Source organism: Trachemys scripta, chromosome 13 (genome assembly GCF_013100865.1).
Source record: "Trachemys scripta elegans isolate TJP31775 chromosome 13, CAS_Tse_1.0, whole genome shotgun sequence".
NCBI lineage: Eukaryota > Metazoa > Chordata > Testudines > Emydidae > Trachemys > Trachemys scripta.
In genome coordinates, this window is record NC_048310.1 from 42,620,257 (window position 1) to 42,647,566 (window position 27,310).

The 27,310-nt window shown below is 51.4% G+C and overlaps 1 protein-coding gene across 1 annotated transcript; it reads right to left on the reverse strand.

Moving 5' to 3' along the window:
• Positions 1 to 5,432: 5,432 nt before the first annotated feature.
• On the reverse strand, positions 5,433 to 20,452 carry SLC38A7 (solute carrier family 38 member 7). The gene is made up of 11 exons (XM_034788592.1): positions 20,346 to 20,452; positions 14,230 to 14,712; positions 13,841 to 14,039; positions 13,263 to 13,407; positions 12,284 to 12,382; positions 9,978 to 10,035; positions 8,855 to 8,969; positions 8,376 to 8,523; positions 7,774 to 7,973; positions 6,206 to 6,260; positions 5,433 to 6,056 (listed from the first exon to the last, which is right to left on the reverse strand). Exons 2-11 carry the CDS (start codon positions 14,494 to 14,496, stop codon positions 5,954 to 5,956), a joined length of 1,389 nt encoding a protein of 462 aa, XP_034644483.1. The 5' UTR covers positions 14,497 to 14,712; positions 20,346 to 20,452; the 3' UTR covers positions 5,433 to 5,953.
• Between the last annotated feature and the right edge of the window lie 6,858 nt (positions 20,453 to 27,310).

Below are 27,310 nucleotides of genomic sequence, written 5' to 3' on the forward strand. Positions count from 1 at the left end.
CCCCCTTACCTGCTTCAGGCTTCCCGCGAATCAAATGTTCGCAGGAAGCAGGGGAGGAGGCGGAGACTTTGGGGAAGGGGCGGAGTTGGGGCGTGGGCGTGGGCGGGGCCGGGGCCCCGTGGAGTGTCCTCCATTTGGAGGCACAAAATATGGTAACCCTAGGGTAGGGGGTCAGGTCCAGAGAGAAGAATCATGTGTCACTGCTTCCTAATCCATTGGGCCAGGCACTGAGCTCCAGAAACAGTCAGGTGCCGAGTGGGTCCTCGGAGCATGGCTGAGCTGATGTTTCCATATGCAGTCGGCCGCATGCAGCATGTGTTCACCTCTCCCCCAGCGCTAGCCACAACTCAGCCTAGGCTAGCAACACAACTTCAGGTTTGTTAAAGGCCTTCATTGCTTTGTACAGAGAAAATCCGTACACATTCATTTTAAGAAACCCCACCCCATTATAAGGCATAAGGGAAAGCGATACATCATGCTTATTATGTCATGGGCCTAGGACACGGTGTTCCTGTCTGCTTTTACCAACACGCTGTCCCTTTAAGAGAACTAGAGCAGCCTCCAGTCTTTAGCCTTTATACCAGGAGTGAGGAAGGTCAACTTTGAAGCCCTAATAGGGCCCAGGAGATTCTACAATGCAGCCCACATCTTTAATTCAAATTGCCGCAGGTGCCGCCCCTCTCCCTTGGCCGCCCCAAGCACCTGCTTGTTAAGCTGGTGCCTGGAGCCGGCCCTGCTTGTAGTAGGAGGCAGCTGCTGTCTGTGCCCCTCCAACCCTGGCTAGTGGCCACCCGGGACGGAAGCTGAAGCCTGAGCAATGTAGCTTTGTGAGGGCCCCTGTGGCATGGGACCCCAGCAATTGTCCTGCTTGCTACCCCCCAATGCCCGCCCTGGCTTTTAGATGCAGAAAACCAGTTCTTGCGGCAAAGGTGGGCCGTGGAGATTTTATAGCACGTGCGTGGCAGGGGCCTCACAAAGAAAAAAGCTGAGAACCTCTGCAGTAGAGCATCAGGCAGTGGTTAGCAAAAGCCTTTAGATCCTGCTTCTGAGAAGTACCGAGCACCTATGGAGCACCGCCCACTCAGACCGTGGATGCTCAGCCCTTCTGAAACTTCGGCCTTTCCTGTTCTTCAGCGAGGGGGGCGCTGTTCAAGCCCCGTGATTCAGATGTTAATGGGGTGATGGATGAGGGGCTGCAGAAGCAGACAGCGGTCCATCTGCTTTCTCCCCAGGCTGCGTTATTTCCATAGCTCAAGGTGTGGTGACAGGGTGGGTGGGGCCGGGAGGAAGGGTTCTTCGAACTGGACCCACACTGGGGTTCCTGAGGTACCAGAGAAGGCCCAGGAGGTGCAGGGATAGAAAGCAGACAGTGGCTCACATGAATTGCAGGCCAGTGCTGGCCACACACGAATGGGATTTGAATAAACTGGCACTGACGCAATGCACGATCAGGTCACTTTTCCAGAACATTGTGATCTTAAAGACTGGGACACCCGTAACCTGGCTTTATGCTTCTAGACACGCAAACATGAGGTACTTCTACTATACTTCTCAGCAATGGAAATAAAGGGAACAGAGCGAGAGAGCAGGTGGGGCTTTTCTGTGAGCGAATGAGGGTCGAGATAAGGGCAGAGCTATCAGGACACACAGCAGCACCCTGAATCCAGACTGAATTAGTCTGATTTTGGAGCCAGGGAGTAGCCACAAAGTGGGTTGGACCATTTCCCCCTTGTAATGAAATAACTAGCCCTTCTCTCGCTTTATCATCAATTATCCCCATTTCACAAGTGGGGAAACTGAGGCAGAGAGCGATTGAGGCTGGGACTGTCAAAGGCGTTTGTGGGATTTGGGCACAAATGCTCTCGGGCTCTTGGAAAATATCAGCCAAAACAACTTGCTCAAGGTCTCACAGCTGGTAAGTGGGAATGCCAGATATGGTAGTCAGAGAGTCCTAGAGCTCAAGCCTGTGCTCAGACCACACTTCTCCCAACAGTCACAGAGCTGACGTGCTAAAGGGACCAGCGTGATTGTAATGCTTAGGCAGGATATTGCGCTAGCAGCTCTGGGGTCCAGAAGGGTCAGCGGCCATACTACCATGGACAACTCAATGAAGTCTGCCACACGCTCAGCCGTCCCACTTCTCAGCTCTATATGACTCAGCTGGACCCATTAACCCGGGTTAGCTGAGACCATGGGCAGGCAGGGAAAGTCTCCCAAAATTCCCAGGGACTTCCCAGCTGGTGTGGCAGGGGCCAAACATTTGCCCAGTAGTGGATGACTCATGGGATAGGTATGTAGTTAGCACTCATGGAAGGTACCCGATTGCCACGGCTCTGGAGACCGATGGCCTTTGATCAGCCACAAAACCAGCAGAGCACAGCTAGGAGCAGGGCAGGCCTCCTCGTGCAGCCCCACCTACCTGCCTCAAACCTCAGTTGGAGGGAGCTCAACTTTGAGGCCCTATTTAACCCTTGGACCCTCTGCTGAGAATCAGGGCTCATTTGCAGCGGCCTTGAGCGATAGGAGCACCTGGTCCCTAGAAACTGGGCTGAGACAGAGTGTGGATTGGCAGTAATGTATAGCTACCCTAGCAGAGCTCCCTCCTGTAGACGCACCTTATACTGACAGCAGGAGTTTTTCTGTGAGCATAGGCCAGTCGACACTAAAACATTAGGTTGATTCATGCAGCTATGTTGCTCACGCGTGTGAAAAATCCACCCGTGTGACATACTTAAACCAACCTAAGCTGAACGGCAGAACTAAGCATAGAATATCAGAGTTGGAAGGGACCTCAGGAGGTCATCTAGTCCAACCCCCTGCTCAAAGCAGGACCAACCCCACCTAAATCATCCCAGCCAGGGCTTTGTCAAGCCTGACCTTAAAAACCTCTAAGGAAGGATATTCCACCACCTCCCTAGGTAACCCATTCTAGTGCTTCACCACCCTCCTAGTGAAAAAGTTTTTCCTAATATCCAACCTAGACCTCCCCCACTGCAATTTGAGACCATTACTCCTTGTTCTGTCATCAGGTACCACTCCCTGAGAAGCGGGAGCTAAACGACAGCATGTAGCGAGCGCTACAGCAGGGCGGCTGCAGTCGTTGAAGTGTAGACATAGCCACAATAACACCACCTCCCTGAACAACATTCATGGTGCTGACAGAAGCCCTCTTCTGGGGGCACAGCTGGGTCTCCAGCAGGGCTTTTGCTGGCATAGCTGGGTCAGCTACAGCGGTGGTTTTTCCATACCCCTGACAGCCACAGCTCTGCTACCAAAACTTCGTGGTGTAGACCTGGCCTGAGTTGAGGCTTTTCAAACTGGAATGCAGGAGTCTAGAAAGCCATACTGTGCAATACTAAAGCACACACCCTTTCACAGAGTAAAATTAGGGTGCCTAAAATTAGTATTTAACTGACACCACATCCACTTTGGTTCAGAGAGCACACCAGCTTAATGACACCCTCATTGGGAGCTGAACATTTTTGGTATCACAGAAGGGGGGGGGGGGGGGGGGGAGGATAACATGCATACAGAGCAAGGGTGTGATATGCTCAGAAGCTGTGCTATTGTAGTGTTTCATTGGAAAGAGTGTTTGTAGACAGCAAACCTTATAAAGAATTAAACAGATTCCCCTTAGGCCTCCCACATCATCTATGCACAGGAGAAGAGAAACATGATCAGAAATGCGTGATTGAAAACAGAATGTTACATTTCATATACTAACCACCACATCCACTTTGGTTCAGCGAGCACACCAGCTTAATGACACCCTCATTGGGAGCTGAACATTTTTAGTATCACAGAATGGGAGGGGGTGGGGGAGGATAACATGCATACAGAGCAAGGGTGTGATATGCTCAGAAGCTGTGCTATTGTAGTGTTTCATTGGAAAGAGTGTTTGTAGACAGCAAACCTTATAAAGAATTAAACAGATTCCCCTTAGGCCTCCCACATCATCTATGCACAGGAGAAGAGAAACATGATCAGAAATGCGTGATTGAAAACAGAATGTTACGTTTCATATACTGACCACCACATTGTCGGTAACACTATGCAAATCTCCGTGTCAGTAAAGTTTGGTGTTCCTGGGAACGTGCTTCTCCAGCAGTAGGAACAAACATTCAGGGACAGAGGCAGGTCCCTTGGAGAATGTGTCTATATTAAAGAGTGGTCAAGTCAACACAGGCTCAATATTTAGGTTTTACGGTAAAACACAAACCCAGAGTTATTTATTTTACAAAACAGACCAACAGCAACATTTGTTTTTAAATTCCAATGAGAACAGTTTCCCACTGAGATCTAACTACCCCCCTACAGAGTTTGCAACCCAGATACTATGCTAACCTCTAAGGCCATCAGGGTGAAACTGACTAAAAACAAAAGTGAAACGAACCAGCTTGTTTCTCCTCCTCCAAGTGCAGAGAAATGCAAATAGTGAATAGAGTAGTTAGTTTACTCTGGGCTATTTAGAAATTCTCAGTTTTAATAATTGTAGGTGTTAAAAAGCCCTCCAGGTGGCTTATATTATGATTTTTGCCCTCACAGTGTCCCTTTAAACCTAAGATTATCAGCCCCTTCCAGCAAACATCCATCCCGGAAGAACAGGATTTGAAATGACAAGAACCTTTGAAAACTCTGAACCCTAGAATCAATAAATAAATTGTTACAGAGTCATAGCACCTTAACTAAATAGCCATCAAGCCCCCAAATACATGAAGGGGGAAACAGCGGTTTTGTAAACATCACACTGCTTTGTTGGTGCCCAGTGGCATGTCAGGACAGATGTGCTTTGTTAGATTCTTCCCTGGCCCTGTTTCCACCCAATTACAAAGAAGCAAAAAAAGTGCTTGTTACAAAATAGCCAATCAGCAGCACCTCCAGTAAAAATGTAAACCAATCAGAGGCAGGTTAAGTAATCCCCTGGTTGAGGTAAGTGAGAACAGAAAAGTGACTAGATGAGAGAGCGAGAGAGATGAGAAAGCCCAGCATTTAAAAACAAAAAAAACAAACCAAGTGATATGGCAGAAATTTTTCTACAGAAACTAACTTGATAGCCTAGTACAAAGAAAGGAATGTAATTACTAGAGTTCTCCATGAAGCATGATTGAGGAATTGCACTCAAGTGTATTAAAAATCATTCCTTTCTACAGCTTATCTGATATCTATTCCCTTACCTTTCAAGCACTCTTACCATAACAGAGACAATGGTCTCATCGTGCAAGAATGGAGTACTTCATTCTCACACATGCCATAAGGAGTGATCATCAATACAAGTATTGTTTCTTAGGGAAAATTTCCTGTGGTTTTATCATCTGAAGCTAAAAACCTGGACATGAATAATTCCTAAATTCATAAAGCAAGGTTACCAGTTTGCTTTATATGACAAACATCTCACCAGTAATTTCACTATTAGAACAGGCAGTTTAAGGTCCTTTTGTTTGGGAGAGAGGATTTGCCAGAGATGAGATGCAGTCCAATGTAGTATGGTCTCCTACCCTGTGGGGGGGCTACTGCCTATTACACACTGTGAATCCCAGACACACTTGAGAGATTTGTCCCCCAAAAAGGGTAACAAGAATTCAGCGTGGAGCTCCACGGGCATTCTGCACAAAGGCCTCCATCCTGACCTCGTTCCAGGAGGGCATCGCACTGTGCACCCCCACTGGGTCAGAGTCTGAATTCTCTGTAGTGAGCCTCTGCAATTCCCAAGGCCTGGGAACCAGAAGCTAAAAGAAAACCCTGACTTGGTGCATTAGACGATGAACATACAACCCTGTAGGACTCTCCCACTGAAACAGACTAGCAAAATCCCCAGCAGGGGAGGAATGTGTTCCCCTCCAACCAACTTTCTGGAAACATCAAAAGCCAAAGCAATTTTTAACTTCAGTCCTGGCTGTCCCAAAGGAAAAGCTACTTCTAAGGAGGGCAGCATCAACCAGTCCTGTGGAACGAGTCAGGCCATCAGATCCACAAAGATGGCATTGGCAGTGGTTTGTCCAAAGATGAAGGCTCCAAGCGTGACCATAAACGTCCCATAGCTGACCAGCACCCACCAGCTGTGAATAGAGAAGACAGGTCAGTGTGCAATGTCAGGCAAGGGAACCCACCTTGATACAGTGTCTGGCTGAACCCCGCCAATGGGAACCAACATCTGAATCATTTTGCGAAAAGGGAGGGAGAAATGGACGGCAAATTTGCTTTTTACCTGGTTGACCTGGTTTCCTGGATTTCAGAAAGTTTGGCTTGAATCAGGCATAGTCCTAGCAGGGAGGGAATGCAAACAACATGGAACATCAGAATAATCACAGTGATCAGCAGGCAAAAGATTCCTGAGTAGAGAATTAAACAGCCACACCCAGAAGGCAGAGGAGTCAGGAATTTGAGAGAGACAGACAAGCCCTCTTTGTTTTTTCTTGACTTGTTCTAGTGAGAGAGAGGGAAGATAAGACACCCATCACCCTCCCAGCCTGGGAGGAGCAGCCAGACTGTGAAGAGCTGTCCTATCAGTGCTGCTACTTAAAGGGATGGAGGAATTCCCTCTGCACCCCCTTCAGCATGCAGCCTTTCCTGTCCAGGAGCATGGAGGACACAAGAAGAAAGTCTAGAAGAAGAACGAACCGGATTCCCTTGCATGGCAGGAGACAGCACAATCAATCAGTACCACCAGGCCTTGCCCTCCGTCCCAAAATGTTGCATTTTATTGCCTTCTCAAAGGGGACCTAGGAAGGGAAGAGTTCCACCCCCTTTAGAAAGGTGTGCTAAGTGCCCTGCTAACCAGGCGGGGGGGGGCCTTCCCACACCTCTCACCCAGTAAGTGTATTAAGTTCAGGACACTCCTCCCCTCCCCCTGACATGTAGATCCCACAATCACAACTCTGGCTCCACGGTGACTTACCAGTGTGCGGTACACTGTTAACGTCACATGGGCACAGGACCAGTCCTTTCCTCTATGCTACTTCTAATGATTTGGGGCCATTTGGGGGGGGGGGAGAAGAGGGGGAAGCCAGTGTGAACGGACTTTGGGCCTCCTTTGCTGAGAATTCAGCCTTTGATGTCTCCCTGTCCTTGAGGGGGAGGGGATAATGTTTTGTTTTCTGTGAGTGAGTGATCGATCGATTGATCGATCTTTTCCTGGAACCTTGCCTCAAAGGGGCTGTATGGCGCTCAGCATACTACGGCACATGACTCCTGGATTTGGGGAGGCTGGATGTGAATGCCTGAAGCTCCCTAGAAGTGCATTGGCACCTGGACCGTGGCCCTGCCCCCACTCTGCCCCAAGGCCTGCCCTCACTCCCCCCTCCCCAGCCCCTCACCCTCACCTCTCCCCCATGGGGAGGAAGGAGCGAGGCACAGGGCAGGGAAGTCTTGGCGGAGGGGGCAGAGCCTCGAGGGAAAAAGACGAGCGGGAGTGGGGCCTCAGGGTGGAGCCATGTCCCGGGTGCCCTTTCGGTGGCGGTGTCCCAAAGGCAGCGGGCCAGCGGGTCTCCAAAGGGAGGTGCGCTGAATCCTGTTTGGGGAAGCTTGCCTCTGATCCACGCCCACGCCATGGAGATGGATGGGCTATGGAGCCAGACAGCCTGTACCGATCTCCTAGTGGGAACGGATCTGGAGGAGAACGGACTCCTGGCACATAAAGGTCCAGCCTTCCTGTGACGTGTGACCCCAGGGCCTAATTCAGCCACCCAATGAAACGCCGTGCTCATTGTTCAACAGGCTGGCTGCTTTCTGATTGGCTGCCGTGTCATTCCAACCCACGGAAAGTGGGGGCCGTACCCGGGAAGACGAAGATGAAGCAGGCAGCCAGGCCCCCGATGAGAGAGATGACTTTGCCGATATCTGGGATGAACAAGGCCAGGAGGAGAGTCAGGAGAAACCAGCAGACCGTCTGGAACACACGTCGGCGCCTCTCGCGGACCACATCTTCCTCCACCGTTTCCCCCTTGTAGCGTAGCCAGAGCCCCTCTAGCACGGCCCTGCGCAGGAAGCAGAGAAACGGGAGAATCGGGGGGCTCCCTACTGTGATCCCAGACCTAGTATCAGATCCCAGCTTCGGGATTCCCGCACCATTGATTGGTTACCAGGGACATAGGTATGTTCAGAACAGCAGGATCTCTAGTGGCCTGGGCACAGCCCAGCCTGTCCCTCGAAGACACCATGGCAGCCCAGGGAAGAACCAATCCATTCAGTCTGGAGCGCCCCACGAGCCACCTCCAGGGGCACTGGAACGGGAGGCTAGGGGGCCATGCTCCCCATTTTTTACCAATAGTAAGGGCGAGCAAGCAGGGGGCCACGGTTTGAGTGCCTATAGCCCCCCTACACACACACACACTTTTAGGGCACTTCCGCCACTCCTGGCCACCTCCCACGCCTCTCACCTGCCGCAGAAGTGCAGGATGGGGTAGGACGTCAGCACACAGAGGATGATGAAGGCCCGTGCAATGGCAACGGGGACATCGTCGGAGGGGTAGGACAGCAGCACATCCTGTTCCACGCTCGCGCCAAATGTCAGGAACCCGCAGATCCCTGGAGGGGAAGAGAAAGCCAGGGGAGGATGCCAGCAGGGGCTAGGGGAAAGATGGGGCACAGGGATTTGGACAAAGGAAGTGGCTGGGTTTGTCCCTGGGGCCCAGGCTCTAGCTGGATCTGGGGTCGGAGTGCCAAATGCACACAGATGACAGCAGCTCTTCGGCCGTGGTAGCTGCGGGAGAGTTTACAGTGACTCCAGCCCCAGGGTCTCTCTCTCAGCAGCTCTGCCGGAGGGGAAGCTCGAGCTTCTCTAACCAAAGTCTTTCAAGAGACCGTGCTGCTGGCTGGGCCCCGTGGGCTGGCCAGAGAACAAGGGCCTTGCTCCTACCTGTCCCTGCGTAGACAAAGAGAGCGATAACCATGGCTGCTGTCACCACCGCTCCCCACGGCTTCACCTCGGGCCGCTTCATACTGTTGAAGACGGGCACGCTGCTCACGTGGCACTGCCAGAGATAGAAAGAGAGCATGCAAGGGGCTGCTGGGCCAGGCGTTCTGTGCTCCAGGCAGGACCCATCGACACCAGCCTGATCATGGGAGAGGAAGGGGACACAAAGGCAGGCAGCCCCTCCACACACTGGAACGTGTTACCAGGGAAGGCGACTGAAGCAGAGACCGTAACTGAGTTAAGAGACACCTGGATTTGTTTCTGGACAAGGGGAGCCCACCTCCCAGCTGTTCCTTGGGTTCAGTCTAATTTACCCACCCCGGATCCGTCCAGCACAAAGCCAGGCCGTGTGCTGGCAGGGAAACGCTTGGCTGTGAAACTGACACGATGGGAAATGTCATGGATGGCGAAAGCATCCCTCTCCCTACTCAGCCTGATGGATGCCACTGCCCAGCAAGGAAAACAGGCCAGGGGGCGGGGCAGGGGACTGATGGAGGAGGACAGGAGAACAGCAAATGTAGATGGCGTGGCTAAGCGACAGAATAACAATCTGCAAACATTGGAAGGGTGTGAACGCTCAGGAGTGTTATTCAGACCGAGGTAGGAGCATAATTTGGAGTACTGAAGTGAAATTAAAGGGACTCCCAGGGAAACACCCTGAGCACAAGAGATCTCTCTCTCTGGCTGGGGAACAATCTCAAAAGGAAGTGGTGGAAATCCTGTTACTTGGGCCAGTTAGAACTAGACTGGACACAACACTTGACAAGGTCTTGCAGGGAACAAGCCAGTTCTGGCCTCAAAAAAGGGACTAAGTGGAGCACAACAGGTCATCTCTGTCCTCAGCTTCAATGGTCATTTTAAGACTCTGTTGTTTTGCTGGCATCCTTCACTTTAGGGCTTTACCCCACATCAGCCTGAGGCCCAGGCAGGGGTATTAAAGCAAAGGAGAGGGGGGGGACCAAAATTAATCCAAAAGAGGGTCAGGAAATGGAGACAGATGGACATTTCCTGCTCCTAACTTGTCTTAGATCTCCATCGGCCCAGGTCTTCCTGGGAGCAGCTGTACCTGGAATCCGAAGCAGATGGTGGGCATGGCATTGAACACGGCCATCCAGGAGGAGGGGCTGCGGAGAGGGAAATCACAACCAGTTCAGATCTAGCTGCCAGCACAGATACTTGGGTTAAATAGCAGATCTCAATAGCACATGTACAGTCACCCTCCAGACGGCATTTGCGGGGTGCACCAGGGCATGCTCATTTCACTGCAGTTCTGCACAGTGACTGGAGGCTTCCCCGCACATGCAGTGGTCAATGTTTTCAAAGGGCACTAGTGATTTTTGGGGTGCCCCACTGGACACTTTAAAGGGCCCTGATTTTCACAAAGTGCTGAGCATCCACCCTCTCAAAGATCAGGTCCCTCTAAAAGTCATCTCAAGTCAGGTACCCCCAAAACGGAGATACACCTCTACCCCGATACAACACGAATTCGGATATAATGCGGTAAAGCAGTGCCCCGGGGGGCGGGGCTGCGAACTCCAGTGGATCAAAGCAAGTTCGATATAACGTGGTTTCACCTATAACGCGGTAAGATTTTTTGGCTCCCGAGGACAGCGTTCTATCGAGGTAGAGGTGTACTTGGAAAGTCACCAGCCACTGTTGAAAATCTTAGCCTGTGTTTCCCTCTTATCCCTGTTTAGTTTGTTCTGAAAATTCTCTATAAAGGTACTAAGCAAATATAAGGGAGATTAGATTATCAGGCTAGATCTAAAATCTGTTTGACCACAGTATGGATGGTGGGTGCAATGCTACATAAGAAAATCATCATATTATTTGACCAACATAAAAAGGATAGCGGGGCCTTCTTTTGCGGCACACATACAAAGGGGAATACTCGAGGGTGAGGTGGACAGAATTTAATCACCTAAGATGAAATTGGCCAGGACACTTGCAAAGAGAGGGAATTTTTAAAATGGCAACAAGTGATCAAGGCCTCGGTTTTACGTCTCATCCAGAAGATGGCACAGTGCTCTAACACACAATGCCGGGACGTTGACTCAAAAGAGCAGAGTGCCATCTAGTGACCCATTAGCAGAGAAGAGAACCTAATCTGAAACACTACTGGAGACCAGTGAACCAAATCTCTTGTTCGCCCAGAAATGTGCCATAAAACACACCACTTTGTATCTACAGATAAATTTAACAAAGGACAACAGCCTTTGCTTCCCCGCACAGCACAATATAATCCATTACATTTCATTTTAGCCAAATGGATTATACTTCCATTGTTTTCCTTCATTATTGATATTTGATGTTCTTTGTTGTACAAGATTTATAACTAGAGAAGAGACCTGTTGGGTATTTTGTCCATTGCCAGATTATTCAAAGCTGACTTGCCTGGAAAACACCCCATATTTTTGCCTGTTCTGAGTGACTATGTTAAGGTTTCCTCTCTAACAATTCGGAAATCCCAGCTTCCCCATAACATATAGCAGCTCTTTCTAGCCCTGATGGCTCATAAGATACCAGACTTTAAAAAACAAAACAAAAACCACATTATTCTCATTAGCCTCTTGCCTTAAAAGCTGTCAGAGCAAGAACCAGAGTATAACAGCTAAGAACCGGTTTAAGTATTCATCGCCCAGTTAGAATATTGACTGCTAAAGACTGTGCTGGTTTTCAAGTGGGGAAATACAAGCAAGGCAGCAGTGATAACGGGGATAGATACTTGGTGGCACGCAAGGCCAGTGCTTGTCTGATGTACCGGACATTTCTGCAGACTGTGTCATTTAAGAACCAACAATGCGCTCTGTGCTGTACAAATCAGAGATGGACACAGTCCCTGCCCCAAGGATCTTACAATCCTCCAGGACAAAATGCACTGGGAGACCCACAGGGAACTAATCAACTCTCCCATCCTGTAGAACAGTGGGACAGAGAAGGCACCTGGCTGGTATGAGTCAGCGTTTACACACATTATGAAAGTGGATTTAATTTCCCTGTGGGGATTGGAATAAGCAGCTTCACTTAAAATATATTCATTTAAAAGTTTTAATTCAAAGAGTTCTTAACCACCCAGTTGCAAAGCAAACCCTCCAGAAGCAGCCCAATGGTGGGCTGTCTGCCTGAGCCTGCAGCCAGACCAAAAGAGCAGCTCTTGGAGACACGTAGACCGAACTCATTCAGAGTGGGAATATATGACCGTTTGCATTTCAGCATCATTAGCCCTTTCACTGCTGATCAGAATCAGACAGCTGCTCTGGGACGGGAGGGGCAGGGATTTCCGGTATAGGGCCACCCCTTTATCTCCCTAATCTAACTTGAGACTCGATACAGCCTGGTTTTGAAACATGCATGGGTGCCGCTTTCGCGTACCGTGTGGGGATGTGCCCTGGGGTAATCTCCTTGTCAGGCCAGATGTATTTGATGATGACGACAGCGGTGACATACCAGGTGCCAATCACGCTCAGGGAACTGCAAGAAAGAAAAGACTGGACAGATGACAGTGCTGCGCCTCGCCTCTGCTCACTCTTGCTCCTTGTTCGGAGCCTCGCTGGGGAGACTCTGGTGAGCCTGGACAGGGACATTTTCCAACGGCATCTCCCTTTTCCTGGTACATTCCCACGGTTCTCCCAGGGGACCCAGCTGTGATATCCCACTACACCCCACCCAATTCTCTCTCCCTGACCCTGGCTCCTTCCAATCTCCCACCACCACTACCATCAATCCAACTCCTCCAGTGGTAGCCTTAGGATAAACCAGCCACCAATGGCCACTGATTTTCTAAACCAGAACATCTCCTGTTGTCTAGCCCTGCTCCAAGCAATTAGAGGACCTGGTGGTTAAAGCAGCAGACGCCTGTATACGCCTGTGCTCCCACTGCTCGCTCTGGGGACAGTGTGACATGCAAAGGAAAGTGTTAGCAGAGACATGACACCTGCTTACCTATGGGACCATCTTCATTGTCCCCAGGGAGAAACCACAGACACAGGGAACCCACTCCCGCCACCCCATTCTCCTACTACGACTTGGTATGGAAGAGCTGGAGAAAGGGGCGCTTGTGATATATTGCCTCAGAGACGTAATTATACAATGCTTTTCATACGAGGCCCTGAAAGCACTTCACACCCCATGTTACAGGTGGGGAAACCGAGGCAAAGAGCAGTGAAGGGACTCGCCGAATGTCACTGAGTTTATTGGCAGAGCAGGGACTAGAACCCTGGTCTCCTTGATCCCTGTCCAGTGCCCTCCTCATTGGGCTCTGCTGCCATCTTAGAACACACATCAATTGCCTGCCTGTCCCTTTAGCATCCTCCCACCCACAGTTCCAGTTCAGCTTTTCCCAGCCACCCACCTGGCGTATTTCTGGAAGCCAATCTCCTTTGGGATGGAGAGGGGCAGGATTAGGAGGAAGGCCGTGATGCTGATGGTGAACTTGCGGTCCGCGTACCAGTGGCTGCCACCTGCCCCCTGGGGATCCTTCACCAGCGCAGCAATGACTGGTGAGGAGACAAGGGTAGAACAGTGTGGTTGGGGCCCAACCAAGCCCAATGCCAACTTCTCGCTAGAGGGCAGATCTCAAACCTGGGCCAGGGAACATGGGGAGGAAGAAGAGGAATGGAAGCTGCTCTGAATCAGAGGCAGGGAGCTCAGAGGCCCCAGCTCTGGCAGTTCAGCCCTGGGACGCTGGAGGGTCTGGCGAAAGGAACCCGACACACTGCAAGTCTGTGTGGTAGTCATTCAGGGCATCCCCTCCACCTGGCTCCTGAGGAGCTGCCGGGCCCAGCACAGGCTGCCAGGATGGGGCACAGAAAATGCCCGTCACCTGCAGAGAAACAGGCTCCCCTCTGCGCCATGCCCTCCCCCAACTGTAACACCCTCCCCTCCCTCTCAGGGGGCTGGCCCAGGGCCGGGGCAGCCCTGAGCACTCACTCTTGTCCTGCTGGTCCCCAATGATGATGAGGAAGGCGATGCAGGTGCCAAAGGTGTAGACGGCGATGGCGACCTCACAGAGCACGCCAGGGACCTTGCCGCACACAGCCCACACCACTTCCTGGTACGTGCGCTCGTTGCTGGCCCGCGAGCAGTAAGCCAGGATCACCAGCCCTCCAATAATGAACACCAGCAGAGACTGTGGGCAGAGCAGGGCAGTCAGAGCTCTGGCGCCTCAAGCCAATGGCCCAGCCCACCCAGACAGATGGTAGGCCCCGGGCTCGGCCTACCACCTGGCTCTGGAGCAGTGAGTAGGATCATTTGCTAGGATGTCTCCTGCAGGAAACCCCAGGCCCACACAGCCCCTCCCCCAGGGCTGCCCGGCTCACCATCTGCAGCGCGATCCCTGCAGCCACGCCGCCCGCAGTGCTGAAGGCTGCAGGGAAGTTGAGCAGCCCAGCCCCGAGGGCAGCGTTCACCACAATGAAGACGGCCCCGAGGGTGGAGGTGGTCCCTGCTCCGGGTCTCTGCCCCTCGTCGCTCTTCAGCCCGGTCTCCACATTGGGGCTCTGCAGTAGCCTTGCCCGCTCCCCGGCGTCCGCGCTCCAGTCCCAGTCTCCGTACTCCCTGTTGATCCCCACATTGTGCTGGGCCATTTCCCCGTCCGGCCGCGCGCTGACCGCTCTCTGCGTCTCTCTAGTGCCTCATCACCAGGCCAAGACCTCAGGCAAAGGGAACACCAGCCCACATCGACTCCATCTGGCCCCAGCCTCCAAGGGGTCACAAAGCAGGCAGACCCATATTCCTGCTACGGTCACAGGTGGCCTTGTCCAGGGGTCCCCAGGCACAGAGTTCAGGCTACTTTACTGCACCTAGAAGAGGAGCAGAAGAGGAGCATCACCATCAAGCAGGGTGGATAAAAATCAATTATTAAAATAAAACAAATAAATAATCAGATTTTTTTTTTATAAAATGCTTTTTGAGGAAAAAACCTATCTAAAGATAGTTTTAATTAAGGTATCTTTGAGCTAGAATGTATCTCATCCTGGAATAGGGATTATAAATTCTAATTCTATAGTTTGAGACAATATACACCTCTACTCGATATAACGCAGCCCGATATAACATGAATTCGGATATAACGCGGTAAAGCAGTGCTCCAGGGGGCGGGGCTGCGCACTCCGGCAGATCAAAGCAAGTTTGATATAACGCAGTTTCACCTATAACACAGTAAGATTTGTTGGGGGTTATATTGGGGTAGAGGTGTATCATGTATTGTTTAAGAAAAGTTTTGTAAATGAGTTCTGATTTTATGGGGTTCCAGGGGCTTCTGTATAGATTATTTAGGTTAATCTTTCTATCTACCAATGGGACTCAATGCTCAGTCTAGAAGATACCATCAGAGATGCTTAGTTTTGCAGTTCTCAAACTGTGGATTTGTGTCTCCAGAGATAACATGCTTGTTAATAGCAAAAATGGCTGTGGGTTTTTTTTTTTTAAGTTTTAATATTTCATTTAACTATTTTAGTTAAAAACAATTTTAACAAAAACAAACCTGATTTTAAAAAACTTGAATGTTTAACTAAATTCAAAAATTCATATAGTACTTTAACAAAATAAGCATATGTTTGTTGTTCAAGAAAAAAAATCCAGAATACAGAACGTTGTTGTTTTAGTTAAATAAAACAATTTAAATGTCTGTCTGGTGATGTTCTCCTCCTCATACACCATGGCAAGAAAATCCTCCAAATATTAATGATTAACCTGTTGAATTGGAGATAAGTATGAAGTCATTGGGAGGTGAACTATCTGCTTCAATTATTTTTGGTAAATGAAATAATCATTCATTCTCTGATATAGCTGTAAAATTAATCTGAAAAGTTTTCAAAATAAATCACTTAAAAAATGTATAAGGTGTACCTTCTAAAAAGGAAACCTCTCTCTGAGTTGCGAAGAATATGTATCAAGGTTATAACAATCAACACGAATGTACTTTTATGTAGAAATCCATGATTAAATCGAGTCTTCCTGATTAGTGATTTAAATCAAATCCACACCGCCATCAAGCGTATATGAAAATCAGGCAAGACACAGCTGGCTTGCTGGACCAACACTCCTCTTGTACTCTACCTGCTGCTGCACAACTTAACCTCTCATTTAAATATGACACTGCATCCTGGGCGGGTCGTAAGCAGTGGGAACCCAATCTGGGACCTTCGGTTCTTACAGTTTGACCCTCTGCTGCCTGAGCTAGACAGCCCAGCTCTACTGTCACTTGTGATAAGGATTTTTGCACGCCGTCACCACAACTGGTCATCTTTGTCTCAGCTGACAGACCCAGGGGTGGGACAGACAGAAAGAGAGCTCCTGTCTCTGAACAATTGGCCCCTCTACGTCAGAGTTGAGGCACAGTGGGTGAGCCGCTTGCACTGCTCGCGTGGTCTATGCTGCACCCGCCGTGTGGCTTTAGAGAACTTCAAGCCGCAGGGCTGTGAAACTGCGTGCGTGTGTGTTTGAATTAATTTTAGTGACCAGGCACCACACACACACACGGCTGTATTTCAAAGCCAACTTCCTTATTTCCAACCCACATTTCTGCAAACAAAGCAAAAGCCCTTGTCCTCCTTTGGGACAAAGTTCAGGGCAAGACTTGAAGAGCTGCCAGTTGGAATGACAGGAGCGCAGAACCAAGCAGAGGGAGCACCTCAGGACGCCCCACGTGTCTCCTCTGCTCAGCAACCGCCCAGGGCTGCTGCGCTCTCCCCGCCCCACCAGAGTTACCTGCAAGGGAGGGTGGGGGGCATGGGGTGAGGTCTGTCCGTCTCCCGCTGAGCCTCTCCCACGGCATGTTCGGCTGCTCTCCCTGGCAACGAGGCCCGGGCAGGGAGCAGGAGGAAGCCACTTTTCACGCTGGCTGAAACTGGCCACTCCAGGTTGCTGACTCTGTGCACCGCAGTGGCCTGAGAGAGCACCTGGCTGGGGCAGCGGGCTGGCCTGGGCAGTGGCCTGGCCCACCGGAGCCTGGCTGCTGGGTACAGGGACAGAGCGAGCCGGAGTTCCCCCTCCCCCCGGCCCATTTCCTGCTCAGTCAGACCCTGTCCCCAGCAGCCAGGCTGGGGTGGGAAGCAGAAGGGGCAGGACAGGCCACCCCCTTTGCCCCCCCACCCCAGCCTCTCTCTCAGGCAGCCATCAGACTGCACAGAGCTGTGATCCAGGGCAGCCAGCATGGAAAGTGACTCGCCCTGGCTGCCAGGGACTCACCCTCTCCCTCACCCCTGGCAGGCCAAGCAGAAATCTGGAGGGGCACTTCACTCCACATCCCCCCTCTCCCAGGCATCCTCTATGGCTTCTCACACTCATCACAAAAGGACACCACAAAGTCATTGCTAGGTTGGGGAGCCCCACTTTTGTGTAAGATCCTCAGCTCTGGAGCTCAGAGATGCACAAGTCTATAAAATCCTCCCCTTACGCTAAGAGCTATTGCCAGTGCTTAAAGGGGACACGCAGAAGGTAGTGGCAAGAGATGAGACTGTAAGCTCTCTGGGGCAGGGAGCATCTTTTTGTTCTGTGTTTGTACAGCACCCAGCACAAAGGGGCCTGAGTTCACGTCTAGGGCTCCTAGGTGCTACAGTTCACAATAATAAAGAGAGATTATGCCCTTGTTTGCTTCTGTGTGCTGAGGAAAGGAGGCCTAAAAGGTCTATTTTTCCATTAGAAATGCAGATCTTGTTTTCCCATTTCTCTTGGAAGATTCTATGAACTTGTCCTCTCCAAGTACCAAGGAAGTAAAACTTGATTCATTGAAAGAGGAAGTGATTTTTATTTAGACTGTTTAAAATCTTTTGGGTTTTGCTAATGCCGCTAAGTCAAATACCCGACACACAGTTGGGAGGAAAGGCATCTTTGTTCAAGCTGCAACTTCTCTAACCCCTGAATCATGGGTTGAGAAAGCTGCCAGTCTGTTGCTGTAGGTCCTCCAAAGATCTCTCCAGCAAAAACAAGGAAAAGAAAAATTAAAACTCCCCAAGGGTTAAAAAGTAGGAAAGACAAAGAAAAAAAAAAAATCAAGAGGACACAAATCCAGGTTACTTTTAATCACATAAGCATTACTCACATGTCTGCACTGGTTGCTTTGTCCCCAAAGCTCTGTTTTACAACTGAGGTACACGAATTACAAACTGGTCATGATGCAGAGAAGCAGCTTGAATTAGGAGTTGGACCTCATTTTTCCTCCCTTCCCCAGCAAGGAGGGCCTTTATACTGTCCTTCATCAGTCCCACTATGCACAGTTACTGGATTAGCTCTTATATGAGGCAAGAGATACTTCCCTCCTTCCACCACAAAACAGTAATGACACCAATTGGTGCAATTCAGAGCTCCACAGTGTATTTATTCAGCTCATTTTAGTGCTGATCAGGAAGCCGGGAACATGCAGACAGGAATGAGAAGCAGACTGGAGTTTGTCCTATCATGGGATCATCAACTAAGACCCAAGCATTAGTAAAATAAACTACCAGCTTTGTCATCCAGGATCTTACTCAAAGTGTAACTCAGCCATGCAGCATCAGCATTATAGCACGGGATTAGAGAAAACAAACCTAAACCATAAAATTAACAGGCCAGCAGTATTTGCCTCAAACCTGTTAGTGGCTCCTGATCTCTTGGGGAAGCAGTTAAGTTCTGAGTCAGGTTAGACCCACATAAGTGACTTGGGAAGGTCTCTATGGGAAAAGAGGATCCTGGTTGTGGGCTGAGCATTCTTGTGGGAGGAACCTGAGGAGCAGTCACACCAGGGGGAAGGTATGAGTTGCTCTTTATGACCTCCCCATTGTTTTCTTGGTTAACAAGGAAAGTGGATGTCTTCAAACACTACATACAGCGTGGAGCACTTTTGAGCAGCAGGTTGAGAACTGCATCTCCTCACACAGTCCTGAGATTGACGTCAAACAGCTCTGTATGATTACTGAGCAAGTCACCCTTCCAGGGCGAAAGCCAGCTGAGGGCACACATATCCAAATTCATAAATAACTTCTAACCTACTACGTAGTTAACTAGTGGAACTCACATGTACAGGACAGCACTGAGATAGATATTTTTCTTCTGAAGCTTATTAAACTAGATCCATACCTGGGCAAGAACCAGGGTAGGGTAACTAGGAAGTAGTAATAAGGGTTATCAGTCAACGTTTATGGGTATGAAACAGATTGCCATCTAGGGTCTGGATAAAATTTCCCCCCAGGGCCAGGTTCCAATTATTGCAATAGTCATCCAGTGAGTTGACCTAGCAGAGCAGATTCCCTTGCCTTGCATACTGCAATATCCATGCTGGCAGCAAACTTCATAATGTCAGGAATAAACGTTCTCCAGTCCCGACTTATGTCACACTAAACCCTCAAATAGCATGGCGCAGTCCATCAGGTGTAGTAGAGGGTATCAGCCCCTCCTATGAAGCAGGTGGCATCTGTCTCTGCTTACAGCCAGGAGGCTCAAACTTCATTGGACCTAGATGGCTAGTCACAGAACGATTCCTATGACTCCATCTGGAAGAACGACACTGCCTGCAGAAACTTTTAAACCCTTGCTTCCACTGCAGAGCTTCCTTGTGGGGAGTCTAACCCTGACATCTGCTAACCGCAGGGACACTGTAACCAGGAGAAAGACTCTTAGCTCCATGCCCTACCGTCTGCCACTGCTGACCCTCACTCACAGCACAGCCAGGCCACATGCAGCCTGCAGCAGGAAAACGCCAGCCAGGCAAATAGGGTGACCAGATGTCCCGATTTTATAGGGACAGTCCCGATTTTTGGGTCTTTTTCTTATATAGGCTCCTATTACCCCCCACCTCCGTCCTGATTTTTCACACTTGTTGTGTGGTCACCCTACAGGCAAACAACAAACCACCTTTCGCACACCAGCCTGACAAAAGAGCAGACCCACTAGCATAGAAAATGGGGACAAAAGACTGGGGAAGGCAAGCAGAGAGCCTGCACCAAGCACCTCACAGGGAACAGTAATCCTCATTTTATGGTGGGTGCCGGGATGGTTAAGGTCCACTGTCCACAGCGGGCAGCTCCACCATGGGCCCTACAGCAGCATCCATGGCTGCGGAGGTGTCACATGGGTGCCTCCACAGAAGCGTGTGGGTGGTGGTGGGTTTCCAGGGCTCTATTTCAGCCCCGAAAGGGAACTGATGAACATATAGCTCCTAGAGAGCCTGTTTAGTCATCCCAGATGGGGAGGAGGCCACTACCTGAGGGCTCCTGTACTGATGCCTACAAGGGGATGGGAAGAAGGGGTGGGCTAGGGAGCCTGTTTTGATACCCACCTCTGCAGTGGGAGGGAAAGGAGGGCTCTATCGTACCGGGGAGTTGGTGCATACGGGCACCGAACCCCTCTCTGCTGGCCATTGGGGCCGGGGACTCCTGTGCTCATTAATCCACCAGCCCCCCCAAGCCCAGCCACAAAGCCCCCCCGGAATCGCACAGCCTCCGCCCCTTACTCCTACCTGCGGAACGGGGACAAAAAGCCTCCCACGATCCCACTCCTGGCTCTGGGCACCGGCTCCGAGCTCCTTAGGGAGCTGATTCAGCACCACGTGCAACCCAGCTGGCGTCACCCGGCGCACAGCAGGCTGGGAACTGTAGTTCTCTCCCAGCCACAGCTGGGTCCCAGCTGCCTGCCTGCCTGCTCGCTCCCTCTATGAGTCATTTCCTGTTTGGTAACTCAGCATTAACAGCAGCAAAATTTAGGTTTTCCTTCTCCATTTCAAGGCCGTGAGGGTTCCCACCAGGTCAGCACAACTGTACAAAGTTTTCCACCTTACCAGCCTAGCTTCCTCCATCCAGGGTTATAAACAAGGCACCACAGCAAAACAGGTTTCAGATCTTGCCACACAGTTGTTTGCTGAGGTTTTGTATTCGTAGGATCAGGTTCTTCAGAGGTGGAAGAGACTAATCAGTGTAGGCCAGCTCCTTACCGACAAACACCTTGCCTAGAGGCTGATCTGTGAGGCACGGCGGGGGGGAGAGAGGAGAAGATGGTTATTTTTCAGACCAAGTAAAATATTTAAATATGTAACGGACTCTGCACACACTTAGGGCTTGGCTACACTTGCAAGTTAAAGCACATTAAGTCAGCCCCGGGCACCCTAACTCCTGAGGTGCCCACAGTGGCAAGGCACGTAGAGTGCCCAGACTCCGCGGCTGGAGCGCCTCTGGTAATCCACCTCCATGAGAAGCATAACACTTGCTATGCCCCGGCTGGAGCACCGCAGCGCCAGTATGGACACCCTGGTCTATTGATGCGCTCTGATCGGCTCCAGAAGTGTCCCACTATGCCTGTTCTAGCCACTCTGGTCATCACTTTGAACTCTACTGCCCTGCCCCCAGGTGACCAACTGTCAGACCTGCCCTTCAAATTCTCTGGGAATTTTGAAATCCCCCTTCCGGTTTGCTGAGCCAGGCGTGGAGTGCTCTCAGCGCACCTTTCCAGGTGACCATGCCTCCCCGCGCCAGGCGATCCCCAGTATGGAGCAACGGTGAGGTGCTGGAGCTCATCAGCGTTTGGGGGGAGGAAGCCATCCAGTCCCAGTTGCACTCCAGCCGTAGGAATTACAATACCTTGGGGCAGATATCAAGGGCCATGATGGAAAGGGGCCATGACCGGGACACACTGCAGTGCAGACTTAAAGTGAAGGAGCTGCGGAACGCCTACCACAAAGCGCGGGAGGCAAACCACCACTCCAGTGATGCCCCCACGACCTGCCGTTTCTACAGAGAGCTGGACGTGATACTTGGGGGCCACCCCACCTCCACTACGAAGACCATCATGGACACTTCAGAGACCGTAGCAGCACAGAGTTCAACAAGACAGGAGGACAGTGGGAGCGAGGGTGCTGAGGAGGACAGGGGCCCAGAGCCAGAGGGCGGCCTGGCATCTCTAGATGCATGCAGCCAGGAGCTGTTTTCAAGCCAGGAGGAAGGTAGGTAGCCAGTCCCAGTGGATGGTGCTTGGGGAAGAACAAACAGCAGAGGAAGTGCCCGGTAAGTGGCTTTTATTTTGGGAAGGTAGTTGTTCAGTGCGGGCTCTTGGGGCGAGGAGGGTTAGGGCTGCCTGTGCATGCCTAGATGCGGAATAGGGTGGTGATGTGCTCTCTCACATCGCCTCAGTGATCTCTTCAAAGGTCTCATGCAGAAGCTGGGCAATCCGCTTGTGCAGGTTCCTTGGCAGAGTTACTGTGCTCCTTGTCCCAGTCAGGCTAACATGTCCGCATCACTGTGCTGTGAGGGGCAGGGGGACCATTGCTGCACACAGGCAAGCTGCATATGGGCCAGGACGGAAGCCGCATTGTAGTAGAAGACCCTCCCTTGCTTCCCAGGTCACCCTCAGCAGCGAGATATCTTCCAGGATGAACTCATCCTGTGGAAAATGCGGGGACAGTGTTCAGTATAGGGGCCCCCTGCCGCTGTTGGCTCTCCCCAAGGCACAGAACCCCAGAGGACAGTATGGCCGTGAAACAATCAGTCCCCCTTGCCCCTGTGCTTACTCACCATTTTGGGGCTCCTGTGGGTCATGTGCGCTCGCTTTGGGACGGGCAATTTCTGCTATTGTGTACACTGTGCTTGTCTTTAAGTACGGCCAAATCATTGCTCTGTCTGGTGTGAACAATGCTGCCTCTGTTAAGTGTTGCATTTTGGCTTTACAGATGCAACCTTGAGATCCCAGCCATCCTTGTTATCAACGGCCGAAAGAATGATTCCAAAGAATCAGGAAGTGTCCCCGGAGCAGCAAAGAGTGCAGCAGTCCCTTAATGAAAATCAAAAAGTGCAGGAGTGGCGGGAGACTGAAAGGAGGCTCCGCCAGCAGAATGCAGATCGCCAGTACCAAAGCACTGAGCGGCTGCTAAGCAGAATGGAGCACCAAGCGGACTCGATACAGGTGCTCGTAGCAATGCAGATGGAGCACATCCTCGCCCGCCCCACCTCTAGCCCTTGTCCCAAAACTCTTTCCCTTGTGCCCCCATGTCACTGCCAACCCACTTTCCCCAACATCTGGTTTCTTATCGCCACCAGCTGCCTCCAACACCTGTAGCTTCACCACCCAGCCCTGCAAACCATGATCCTTACCCACTGCACTTAACCCCCATCACCATGCGTTTTAGCCAGCCTGAAGTGCAGCACTAATTGCATGCCACTCTAGACAGGAAGGCTGAGTATGATAACAGGACATACGCAAATCTGTGATTGTCCCGTTCCTCACTCCGCCCCCTTCCCTTCTCCCACACAGCACAGATGTGTCATGTCCTTTCTGTTTCCCAAGCAGTTGTGTTTCTTTTCAATATATACTTTTTTTTGGCCTTGAAAACATTCTTTATTGCATTAAGTAAAAGATACCGTAGCCCAGGAAAGCAACAGGCACTGCAAGTCAGTGCATCATACGTGCATCATCAGTGCATCATACATAGCAAACACAGATGCCTACTAGCCCTCCCATGCAGGGCACTAAACATTACTGGTGACCTTCAGCATCAAATTGCTCCCTCAAAGCATCCCTAATCCTTGCAGCCCCCTGCTGGGCCCCACTCATAGCCCTGCTCTCTGGCTGTTAAAATTCAGCTACAGGTGTTGAAGCGGCGTGGTCCATGCCTGAGTGAAGTTTTCACCCTTCCCTTCACAAATGTTATGGAGGGTACAGCACGCGGCTATACCCGTGGGGATGTTGTCATTGGCCAGGTCCAGCTTCCCATACAGACAGCACCAGCAGCCCTTTAAACAGCCAAAAGCACACTCAACAGTCATTCTGCACTGACTCAGCCTGTTGTTGAACCGCTCCTTGCTGCTGTCAAGACTCCCTGTGTAGGGTTTCATGAGCCACAGCATTAAAGGGTAAGCGGGATCTCCAAGGATCACAATGGGCATTTCGACTTCCCCTACGGTGATCTTCTCATCTGGGAAAAAAGTCCCGGCCTGCAGCTTCCTGAAGAGGCCGGTGTTCCGAAAGATGCGTGTGTCATGCACCTTTCCAGACCAGCCTGTGTTAATGTTCACGAAACGCCCATGGTAACCCACAAGCGCCTGAGAACCATAGCGAAATACCCCTTCCGATTTATGTACTCGGAGGCTAGGTGGGCTGATGTCACAGTTAGGGAAACCCATTTGTGCAAAGCCAGCCACAATGTCACGCACATTGCCCAGAGTCACGGTTCTTCTGAGCAGGATACGATTAATGGCCCTGCAAACTTGCATCAACACGATTCCAATGGTCGACTTTCCCTCTCCAAACTGGTTAGCGACCAATCGGTAGCTGTCTGGAGTTGCCAGCTTCCAGATTGCAATAGCCACACGCTTCTCCACCGGCAGGGCAGCTCTCAATCTTGTGTCCTTGCGCCGCAGGGTGGGGACAAGCTCAGCACACAGTCTCATGAAAGTGGCTTTCCTCATCCGAAAGTTCTGCAGCCACTGCTCGTCATTCCAGACTTGCATGACGATGTGATCCCACCACTCTGTGCTTGTTTCCCGAGCCCAAAAGTGGCATTCCACTGTGGTGAGCATGTCTGTGAATGCCACAAGCAATCTCGTTCGTATGCGTCACACGAGTCGACATTATTGTCGGACGGGGCCGGTGCAAGGAAGTTTCGCACCCTAGGTGAAACTTCCACCTTGCGCCACCCCCCCCCCCCGCTAACCCCCCCCCCTGCCCCCTGTGGCAGCTACCCCCGCCTCCCGCCCCTCCCACAAGAGGAGCCCCCCCCCCGGCAGCTAACCCTGCCCGCCGCCACCTGCCACACCTGGGGAGACCCCCTCCATGGCAGCTAACCCCGCCCACCACCCGGGGAGCCCCCCCCCATGGAAGCTAACCCTAACCAAGGAGCCCGCCCCAGCTCACCTCCGCTCCGCCTCCTCCACTGAGCACGCCGGTGCCACTCTAATTCTCCCCCCCTCCCAGGCTTGTGGCGCCGATTGGAGGAGAATTAGAACAGGGGCTGTGTGCTCAGCGGAGGAGGCAGAGTGGAGGTGATCTGGGGTGGGGAGCGGTTCCCCTGTGCACCCCCCCCCGTTACTGTGGGCGGCCCCCCCCCCGCCCCCGCTCACCTCCACTCCACCTCCTCGCTTGAGCGGGCTTTTAGGCGCCCTCAACCACTAGGCGCCCTATGTGGCCGCCTAGTTCGCCTAGTGGTTGCACCAGCCCTGTCGTCGGACTCCTCACCGTCACTTTGCAGCTTAAGGAGTAACTCGACTGCAATTCGTGACGTGCTGGCGAGACCCATGAGCATATTCCTCACAAGTTCAGGATCCATTCCCGCAGACCGAAAGGGAAGACAGAGCGTGCAGTGCAAAAAACATTGAAAGATGGCGTCAAACATGGACGGAAGCCCAGGGATTGCTGGGAGGCGAAGCGACGCATCACGGGGCGTTGGGACAGGACCCAGAATGCCCCACGACCTCTTGCCCCCTTCCCACAAGCCACAGCGCCAGAATGGGAAGAGGCGCTCTGTGGGATAGCTGCCCATAAGGCACCGCTCCCAGTGCCGCTGCAAGTGCCACACATGTGGCCACGCCACTGCACTTGCAGCTGACAGTGTGACCACACAGCAGCGCTTTCCCTGCTGCGCTCTCCGAGGGCTGGCTTAACTCAAAACGCTCTACATGTGCAAGTGTAGCCATGCCCTAAAACACGTAACTTTCATCACACGCATCCACTGGCTTTAATGCAATGACTCACACGCGTAAAATTATTCATGTTTGCAGAATTAGGCCCAGTTGAAAACTGATAGCCATGGCAGAAGCAAGTGCTCAGCGCCTCTCAGGCATTGGCCCTGTTGTTTGTTCTATCCTTTCCTGTTGCAGCTGGCCCTGGGCTTGATCCCCTGCAGCTTATGTGACCCATTACACCAGCACAGAGTGTAAAATGCCACCATAGGTGCCAACTTTCCCCGGTGCCTGTGGGTGCTCGGGCCCCCCTGCCCCTGGCCCCACCCCGATTCCATCCTTTCCCCGCCCCTGACCCTCCCCCATTCCAACCCCTTCCCCAAAGTCTCTGCCCCCTCCCTGCCCCTACTGGACCCCTTCCCCAAATCCCTGCCTCTTCCCCGAGCATGCCGGGTTCCCTCTCCTTCCCCCCAGCGCTTGCTGCGCAAATTAGCTGTTTTGCGGCGCAAGCACTGGGATCCAGGGGGAAAAAGGTGGGCACACGACGCGCCCAGGGGAGGAGGCAGAGGTGGAGTTGAGCTGGGGTGGGGGAGCAGGGAGCTGCTGGTGGGTGCAGAGCACCCACCAATTTTTCCCCGTGGGTGCTCCAGCCCCGGAGCACCCACGGAGTCGGCGCCTATGAATGCCACTGGCTCAGAGTGGAATTGTTCTACTCTTGCTTTTCACAGGTATAAATGACACAAGGTGCAGGGCCGTGGTGAATGATCAGATCCTTGCCGCTTCCGTTTTTCAGCTCCCTGAGGAAGAGCTTTGTGTATCTTTATTTTTCCACACATCCTGTCAGCTTTTATTCCCCTCTGAATCTGCCTTGAAGTCTTTCCAACCAAGTCTGGAAATCAGCTTTATAGATGCGTGTATGTACAGTAAGTGGCCTTGATGCTTTCTCCGCACAGATCTCTCACACATCACTGACCATCTCTCGTGAGGAAGGCAGAGGCTGGTTTTCATGAGCAGAGGAGGTGCTTCTGTAACAATCTATTCCCACAATAGCCCCCCCCCCAGCTAATCACGTACAGGAGGCCTTTTGCTAGGGTGACCAGACAGCAAGTGTGAAAAATCAGGACGGGGATGGGGGGGTAATAGGATCCTATAAAAGAAAAAGACCCCAAAATCAGGACTGTCCCTATACAATTGGGACATCTGGTCACCCTACCTTTTGCCAAGGCTTCTGTTTGTTCTCTGAAATCCCTGCCTCATTAATCATTTGTTAGGGGTCAGACAGTTTGAAAACACCCTCTGGTGGCTAAAAATTAAACAAAACCCCTTAGGGCTGCTCCACACCCAGTTTGTATTTTACTTGAACTAAATCCAGTTGAAAACTGATAGCCTTAAAACAGTACACCGCTGGTCTGGATGCAGCTACACCAGGAGAGAAGTGCTTCTATTGGTATAGCTTATTCCTATAGAGAGAGTTTCTATAAGCTTAGAGGAAACCCATTTTTTATTTGGTTATATATGGCATGAATAAATACAGATTGACAGATCCTAGCGTGCAAATGTATCATCTTATCTGACAGGGATAAATCATGCATGCAAATCATGCATCAAAGTCGTGAAATGGGCTACAAACGCAATAAAAAGAAGATATTCAAAAGTTTAACAAATTGGGGGATGTGGGGGGACACCTTAGTCGCTCCTTGCCTAGGGCCATCGGCAGTGGGTATAATAGGCCAGGGAAGGTGTTGGGACAGTGGGTTGCAGTCTCGGGGGGGAGGTAGGGTGGGTGGGGGTCTCACGGGTGTTGGGGCAGTGGGTCGGGGTC

Coding starts and splice junctions, on each gene's coding strand:
- SLC38A7 (XM_034788592.1), bottom strand. CDS start 14,496: ATGGCCCAGCACAATGTGGGGATCAACAGGGAGTACGGAGACTGGGAC. Junction 14,040..14,229: donor CAGGGATCGCGCTGCAGATG/GTGAGCCGGGCA, acceptor CTCTGCCCACAG/TCTCTGCTGGTGTTCATTAT. Junction 6,261..7,773: donor CTTCATCTTCGTCTTCCCGG/GTACGGCCCCCA, acceptor CCTCCCTGCTAG/GACTATGCCTGATTCAAGCC.